Source organism: Otolemur garnettii, unplaced genomic scaffold (genome assembly GCF_000181295.1).
Source record: "Otolemur garnettii isolate 467f Iridium unplaced genomic scaffold, OtoGar3 scaffold00145, whole genome shotgun sequence".
Classification (NCBI taxonomy): Eukaryota; Metazoa; Chordata; class Mammalia; order Primates; family Galagidae; genus Otolemur; species Otolemur garnettii.
In genome coordinates, this window is record NW_003852540.1 from 2057955 (window position 1) to 2066706 (window position 8752).

The 8752-nt window shown below is 41.3% G+C and overlaps 1 protein-coding gene and 1 pseudogene across 5 annotated transcripts in view; one reads left to right on the forward strand and one right to left on the reverse strand.

Annotated features, from left to right (window-relative positions):
* Nucleotides 1-8752, forward strand: part of NCBP3 (nuclear cap binding subunit 3) — a 50809-nt gene that overhangs the window by 16225 nt on the left and 25832 nt on the right. For 4 of the 5 annotated variants that reach the window (XR_002775600.1, XM_003799051.3, XM_023518716.1 and 1 more), the window contains exons 4-7: nucleotides 4409-4534; nucleotides 6875-7003; nucleotides 7261-7337; nucleotides 8319-8427. Coding sequence is in view for 4 of the 5 variants with exons in the window: in XM_003799051.3 (XP_003799099.1) it covers nucleotides 4409-4534; nucleotides 6875-7003; nucleotides 7261-7337; nucleotides 8319-8427 (441 nt within the window). In the remaining variant the exon portion in view is untranslated. The remainder of the gene's footprint in view (nucleotides 1-4408; nucleotides 4535-6874; nucleotides 7004-7260; nucleotides 7338-8318; nucleotides 8428-8752) is intronic. The other variant, XM_023518717.1, reaches the window with a different exon arrangement.
* Nucleotides 139-239, reverse strand: LOC111728227 (annotated as a pseudogene).

An 8752-nucleotide genomic window follows, 5' to 3' on the forward strand; every position in this document is an offset into this window, starting at 1 on the left:
CCAGCTATTTTTTTTTGGTTGCAGCCGTCATTGTTGTTTTGGCGGGTCCAGGCTGGGGATTCGAACCCGCCACCTTAGGTGTATGTGGCTGGCAGCTTAGCCGGTTGAGCTATAGGCGCTGAGCCTGTTCTTTGTTTTTTAAATGTGGAATGCTTCATGAATTTGGTTTCATCCTTGTGCAGGACCATGCTAACCTTCTCTGTATAATTCCAATTTTAGTATATATGCTGCCAAATCATGCACACCCATGTGTGTCCTTTGATGAGTTGTGTTCACCTAAATTTTGCTGTGTTCTCTTTTTTTTTTTTGAGACAGAGCCTCATTTTGTCACCCTTGGTAGAGTGCCGGGGCGTCATAGCTCATAGCAACCTCAAACTCTTGGGCTCAAATGATTCTCTTCTCTCAGCTTACCAAGTAGCTGGGACTATAGGTGCTCGCCACAACACCCGGCTATTTTTAGAGATGAGGTCTTGCTCTGGCTCAGGCTGGTCTCGAACCTGTGAGCTCAGGCAGTCCACCTGCCTTGGTCTCCCAGAGTGCTAGGATTACAGACATGGGCACCCCAGTCTTTGTGTTCTAACTTTTGGACTGATGCCCTCATCCCATCAATCATCCCACACCCATCTGCAGTGGTCCCAGAGCTACCAGCCAGAATCCTCCCTGTCCACCTGCCTCGGCCTCCTAGAGTGGTAGGGTTACAGGTGTGAGCCACTGTACCCAGCCTTGCCTTCTCTTTCTTTGGTATCACTTCATACCCTTGAGTTATTGTATTTAGTATCTTCCAGCTGTTTTTTGAGCATTCTAATCTGAGACCTTGGGATTGACTACTTTTTTCTCTCGATTTTCTGAAGACTTGAGTTTTATGCCCCTCTACCTGTCATTCATTGTCATATTTCCTTGTTAGAAAATCCAAGATGATACCCTTGCTATCTGGCTTGTAGTCAACATTGACTTGACATGAGATGTTCACTTCTCGTTCTCCAGTGCATCTGTCTACTGCCACCTCAGCAGTTAGCCCTTTCTCATTAGTTGGACATAAATCTGGGACCCTTGTTTGTTGCCTTATTTTATTTTAAGCAGTGACGTTATCAGGAAGGTGAAGTATTAGGCATTCTCTTTTGGCAGTCTTCCTAAATTTGGAGCTTAACAAACTCTTCATCTCTAATGGATCTGACCTCTGTCAGTTTGGATATCTTTTGAGAATGAACCTTTCTTATCTTCTAGCTAATTGAGACTAGTTTCTCTTCTCCAGTGATAATGCCTTTGCATCTTTTTCTTTTTTTGAGACAGAGCCTTAAGCTGTTGCCCTGGGTAAAGTGCTATAGCATCACAGCTCACAGCAACTTGCAACTCCTGGGCTTAAGTGATTCTCTTGCCTCAGCCTCCCAAGTAGCTAGGACTACAGGTGCCTGCCACAATGCCTGGCTATTTTTTGGTTGTAGCTGTCATTGTTTGGCAGGCCCGGGCTGGATTCAAACCTGCCAGCTCTTATGTGTGTGGCTGGCGCCTTAGCCTCTTGAGCTATAGGCACCGAGCCTGAATGCCCAGTAATGTGTATAAGTCTCTTTAAATTAAAATTGACATCTGAGGCTGGAAGTTTTGTTCCTTTTACTCTTTCCCTTTTTTTTTGTTTGAGACAGAACCTCAAGCTGTTGCTCTGGCTAGAGTGGCGTAGTGTCACAGCTCACGGCAACCTCCAACTCCTCCTAGGCTTAAGTGATTCTTTTGCCTCAGCCTTACGAGTAGCTGGGCCTACAGGCACCCGCCACAACGCCCGGCTATTTTTTGGTTGTAGTTGTCATTGTTTGGCAGGCCCCGGATGGATTTGAACCCACCAGCTCTGGTATATGTGGTTGGTGCCTTAGCTAGTTGAGCTACAGGTTCTCTTATTCAAGAGTAAGTGCTTTTTATCAGATCACCAAATCTTCTACCCATCCTCAGGCTGTTTCCTCTCCCATCACTAGGCGCTCTCCTTGTTCTTTGTTAACTTTCTCTGAAACTGACTCCTTACCTCCCATAGGCTCTTTTTCTTCCAAAGTCATGGCTTTTAACTGAAACAACTGAGAAGCCCCTCTGGTCTAAATAAACCTTTGTTTTCCATCCTGCACTTGGGTCTGTGTTTATATTGTACCAATGGTCATTCAGGATTTGCTGGGTTCATAAGCCTTAATAGTGTTTCTGTCTTTATGAATCTGGGCTTTCGGAAAAGTGCTCACCTGATTTTGTCTGGCTACTGCTACATGGCTTCCCGTTTAACCCATGTCTTACTCTTAAGAATGAAATGACAAAACAAATATTTAAACCTTTGGGCTTAGTTGGGTGCAGTGGCTTGTGTCTATAATCCTAGCATTCTGAGAGGCTGAGGTGGATGGATTGGTTGAACTCAGGAACCTAAGATTAGGAACCTGAGACCCATCTCCACTACAACTAGAAAAACTAGCTAGGTGTGGTGGTACACGCCTATAGTTCCAGCTGCTTGGGAGGCTGAGGCAAGAGGATCACTTGAGCCCAGGAGTTTGGGGTTTCTGTGAGCTATGATGATGCCACAATACTTTACACAGGGTGACAGAGCAGGATCTCAAAAATAAAAAAATAAAATAAATAAACCCTTGGCCTTTTTTGTTTGAGATGGTGTCTTGCTGTACTGCCCAGGCTGGTCTTGAACTCCCTGAGCTCAGGTGATCCTCTTGCCTCACCCTCTCGAGTAGCTGGGATTACAGGTGCATACCACTACACTCATAAAACAGTTATGTAGGCTTGGTGCCTGTAGCACAGTGGTTATGGCGCCAGCCACATACACTGAGGCTGGCAGGTTCAAACCCTGCCCAGGCCAGCTAAACAACAGCGACAACTGCAACCAAAAAATAGCCAGGCATTGTGGTGGGCGCCTGTAATCCCAGATACTTGGGAGCCTGAGGCAAGAGAATCACTGAAGCCCAAGAGTTGGAGGTTGCTGTGAGCTGTGATGCTACGACACTCTACAAGGGTAACATAATAAGACTCTGTCTCGGCTTGGCGCCTGTGGCTCAAGCGGCTAAGGTGCCAGCCACATACACCTGAGCTGGCAGGTTCGAATCCAGCCTGGGCCCGCCAAACAACAATGATGTCTGCAACCAAAAAATAGCCAGGAGTTGCGGCGGGCGCCTGTAGGCCCAGCTACTTGGGAGGCAGAGGCAGGAGACTCGCTTGAGCCCAGGAGTTGGAGGTTGCTGTGAGCTGTGATGCTACAGCACTCTACCCAGGGCGACAGCTTGAAGCTCTGTCTCAAAATAAAAGAAAAAAAAAGACTCTGTCTCAAAAATAAAAAAGAAATAGCCATGCAGTGTGAGCTGTTTTGTGAATGTGCATCTACGTGTTTATTTAGGGTAGATACTGAGGAGTAGAATTCCTAGGTTTATAGGCTGTGTGCTAGATTGCTTTTTTTTTTTGGAGACAAATTCTCAAGTTATCGCCCCTTGGTAGAGTGCCCATGGCATCATAGCTCACAGCAACCGCCAACTCTTGGGCTCAAGTGATCCTCTTGCCTCAGTTTTTCTATTAGTAGAGACGGGGGTCTCGCTTTTGCTCAGGCTGGTCTCAAACTCGAGAACTCAAGCTATCCACCCGCCTTGGCCTCCCAAAGTGCTAGGATTATAGGTGTGAGCCACTGAGCCAGGCCAAGAATGCATTTTTTAATACACATTTCCAGTTTGCCCTTCAGAGTGGCTACGCCAGTTCACACTCCTACCAGCAGGGGACGTAAACCTTTCCCTTACATACTACTCACTGTTATACATACTAAAAGATTTAAAATCTAGTCAATGAAAACTGGTATGTTCTAATTTTAATGTGTACTTTCCTGATTAGTAATGAAGTCAACCCATCTCTTCATATGTTTTTTGGCCTTTGTTTTTCCTTTTATGTAAATTGCCTATTCATGTCCTTTGTACATTTTTATTTTGGATTGCCATTTTACGAATTTATTTGTAGTATCTCTTTAATTTCATGCTTTGACATATTCAGAGGCAGCATATTTTTCTCTTTCAGAATTGTCCCCACTATTGACCATTTCTGTTTAGTGTACATTTAAAAACTTTAGAATCAGCTTATCAAGTTTAGTGAATAATCCTGTTGAGTTTGATGTTGCTTTGATTACGATAGGTTAATATGGGGAAAGATATCATGTATTTTATCTACACCATTTATTTAAATTTTATGAGCTTAATATGCCTGTTTTGAATTAAATCATCTGTTTAGTGCTATTGCTCATTTTCCTTACTTTTATGTCTTACATGTTTCTTTGGAGTCATTGTTTCAGTATATTCCTTTTCCAAACATTTGTTGCCTGAGCTGTTGTAAAGGAATACTGATGAGATGTGCAGGTAGGAAAATTCTGTCATCCTTTTTCTGTATTTTTTTTTTTTTTTAGCAATCCCCAAAGTGAGATTGGAGACAATCTACATTTGCGGAGTAGATGAAATGAGTACACAGGATATCTTTTCCTATTTTAAAGAATATCCTCCAGCTCACATTGAATGGTTGGACGATACCTCCTGTAAGTATACCCAGGTTTCCTGTTGGCTATGCTCGTATTGATTTTTAGAGTTCTTAATGTCTCAAATGGTGAATAGTTATGACCCAGACTCCAGACTACTTATTTATCCCTAACCTTTGCCCTTAGCCTAGGAGAGAAAAAGTTGCCCAGGGATGAGAGCCAGCATGCCTTATCTAGTCTGCCAGCTCATCCCCATGGGTATTCCAAGTCAGCTTACAGGTGGTGACCAAGACTTTAGGACAGGGGTCCTCAAACTTTTTAAAAAGGGGACCAGTTCACTGTCCCTCAGACTGTTGGAGGGCCAGACTGCGGGCCCCGGGATGAGTCAGCTGCTAAGCAGGACAGGCAGTGGTGGCAAAAACACCCAGCGGGCTGGATAAATGTCCTTGGTGGGCCGCATCCACAGTTTGAGGATGCCTGCTTTGAGAGGTTGGTTACTGGCATCTGAATCTTGTGTATATGATTGAGACCTCTGTAACACTTAAAAGTTTCTAATTAAGGAGTGGATCCAACTGTCTAGACTTGGGGCTGTGTTTTCAGGGCTTTGGACTTTGTCATTGCTACCTGCTATACAGTTACATACACAGAGGGCTGGCTGTGCCTCAGTGTCTCTGACCTAGAACGGGACAAAATACTCTGACAGCATACTCAGTCCTCTCACCTTTCCTTGAGCTGTGTTTTCTAGAAAATCATCTGCTTGCTGTAACCTGCGGACTAATTATTGAATTAATTGTTATTTTCACTTGCTTTCCTTCTCCAAGTCCAGCATGACCTCTGGTGACCACTTTGCTGGCTTCTTGTCTTGACTTCTAGTTTGCTTCACTTGCTGCCAACTAGCTGACCCATTAGGTACTACAATATCCTAGACAGCAAGCAGCCTGGTGTTCTTTTTTTTTGAGACAGAGCCTCAAGCTGTTCCCCTGGGTAGAGTGCCCTGGCATCACAACTCACAGCACCCTCCAACTCCTGGGCTCAAGCAAGTCTCCTGCCTCAGCCTCCCAAATAGCTGGAAGGCCCGCCACAATGCCCAGCCATTTTTTGGTTGCAGCTGTCAGTGTTTTGGCGGGCCCAGGCTGGATTCAAACCTGCCACCTTAGGTGTATGTGACTGGCACCGTAGCCACTTGAGCCACAGGCGCTGAGCCCAGCCTGGTGTTCTTGACTACTCTTTTAAGAAGATGTTGACTTAGTGTTTTCATTGAAAGGAGAAACATGATTGAATAAAAGTTTTTTCTGCTTTCTTCTTTTTGCTTAACCTACACTATCCAAATCAGTGGTCAGCAAACCTTTTTTCTATAAAGGGCTGGGTAGTAAATATTTTAGGCTTTGTAGGGCATATGGTCTGTGTCACATCTACTCAGCTCTGCTGTGGTAGCATGAAAGCAGCTGTAAATAATACAGAAACTAATGAGCCTGCTGGTTTTCAGTAGAATTTACAAAAACAGGTGGTAGATATATACTTTATTATACATTAATTATACCTAAGTAAAGCTGATACAAATATAAAGAAATAATAGGTGGTGGGCTAGATTTAGTTTGTGGGTTATAGTTTGCTAACTTCTGATTTAAGTTGTTAAACCTGTAGCTAGGGGATATTAGAGTTGGAGGGACTCTTAGAATTATCTAATTCAGCTACCTCATATTGTACATCAGAAACTGAGAAACAGAGAAAGGAAATTACTTGCCCAAGGCCACGTAGCATGTTAGTAGTAACAGAAATTATGAGTCTTTAGACCTTTGTTTCTCAAACTGAGATATAAAGGGGTATAGGAAAAATGATCTTTTACACAGGGTTAAAGAGGTTTCTTTTCTATGAAGACTTTTCAAAACTTTTTTCTTGCTAAATTCTTTTCCTCAAAGGGGCAAATTAAATTAGTTGCTGCAAACCTAAGTGGCTATCATGCCTTAATTATACATATCTCATGGACCTTCATCGCCCATACTTTATGAAGGAGGAACATTAGTTAGCATGTTTAGATGACAAAGAACAGCAAAGGGTTCCCCTGAAGGGGCAGAAATACAAAGGATAATTCAAATTTATTTAACAGTTATTATCCTTATCATCAAGAACGGCTAATACTTATGCGGCACTGTTTTCAGGCAGTTTTAATGTATAGAACCCTTGTGGAACCGAGTTTGGGAGTGCAGTTCTAGGATAATTTCATTAAAGACATTTTACATGTATTACCACTTTCTATATTTCTTTTCAATGATTGGTTTGTACATTTACTGATGACAGTCTAGCTAGGTGAAGCTGTAGCAATGAATGCAATGGTTACAGAGTCTGTTCTCAAGAAACTTGCCATTTGAATGCAATCTAATGTTTAATTTTACATTTTAGGTAATGTGGTTTGGCTGGATGAAATGACTGCTACCCGAGCCCTTATCAATATGAGCTCTCTGCCTGCTCAGGATAAGATAAGGAGCAAGGATGCCAGTGAAGACAAGTCATCTGAGAAAAGTAAAAAGGGTAACTGACTACAAAGGAGGGAACTTTGTCCTCAAAGTCTTTTTCTTTATCCAGTCCTGTTTTGGGTCTTTGGATTTCTGAGCAGAGTGTTATTTTATTTCCAGGTGTTTCTGAAATAAGTTATGATGCTTTGGAGCATCAGTAAATAGGAGAAAATACAGACTTTGAAAATTATATGAGATGGTTCATCTTGTATCTCATCATTATATGAGATGGTTCATGTTAAGGTTCATCTTGTTCCTCACATTCTATTTTAGACAAGCAAGAAGACAGTTCAGATGATGACGAGGCTGAAGAAGGAGAAGTTGAAGATGAGAACTCAAGTGATGTGGAGGTTAGTAAAAGGGCAAAGATATATGTAAGGTTTTATTGTGAAAACTTGTGAAAAAAACTGTCTTTTTTATTTAAGACTTAAAGATTTAGTAAGATGTGTTCTTCCTCTGCCTTTTACCCTTAGACCATCTTAGGGTACAGTGGGCTCCCAGCCTTTTAAGTTTTGTGGACGTGACATTTCATGTTGAGATCTTGAATAGTAATCACTCTTCTTTATAAAAGTAAATGGTTTTATTGAGAAATTCTTTAAGGTGTTATCTAATCACTGAAAATGATGAAAAAGCAAGTAATAGCACATTTCCTAATAGATTTTATATGAGTGTTAGAAATAGTATCACATATTGATTTAAAAATATTTATTAAGTACCTATCATATACCAAATTCTAGATACTAGGGAATATCATTGAGCAAAACAAGGTCTTGGCCCTCTTAGAGTCTGTACTCTACTGAGGAAGACAGAAAATACACACGTACATAGAGATCTGATGTCAGGAGATGATGAGTGTTAAGAAGAAGGAGAGTACGGGTGTCTGACCTGTGGGCTGCATGCAGAGTATTTGAGGACTATTTGTTTATCTGTGGTGTCAGATGTCTTGAAAAGTATGCACGGACCTTTTCTTTTACTCATCAGCTTTCCTTTATGTTTGAGTATTTAATGTGTTGCCCAAGACAACCCTTATTCTTTTAATATGTGGTGCAGAAAAGAAAAAAGGTTGGACACCCCTGGTAGAGACTATGCTTTTAGGCAAGGTGATTGAAGGAGATCTTTGGCTTAGAAATTTTACAGAGAAAACTAGGGCTATAATGCTGATGAGTGTTAATGTCAGAATGCTTTCTTTTTAACTTTTATTTATTTCATTTTTTGTTTCTTTTTTTTTTTGCACCCGCTCCCCAGAATGCTTTCTTAATAGTAACTTGACTACTAAAGAAATATGAAAAAGGCTTTAATTTTTATATTTAAAATGTTCTTTTTTTCTTAAGTTGGACACCTTGTCTCAGGTAGAAGAGGAATCTTTGTTAAGAAACGATCTTCGTCCAGCTAACAAGCTTGCTAAAGGAAATAGGTTATTCATGAGATTTGCTACAAAAGGTAAATTTGATATTTGGTATTGATTTTTATTTTTAGTCAAAATGATTTATTTTTTGAGTGATATCCTTCTCTTTTGAATAAAAGTTAGATCAAGTAATCTCAAAGTTCCCTTCAAACCAAAATATTCTGTGCTTTTGAAATAATGGCTTGCTACTTGAGTTAGAATTTCTGACGTTGAAAGTGAATACCAACTGTATGTGTTTCTGGCTAAAGTGAATTATTTTCTGTTAAACCTGGTTTGCCTCGTGTTTTTCATTTGATCTATGAAAACTTTTTTTTTTTTTTTTTTTTTTGAGACAGAGCCTCAAGCTGTCCCCCTGGGTAG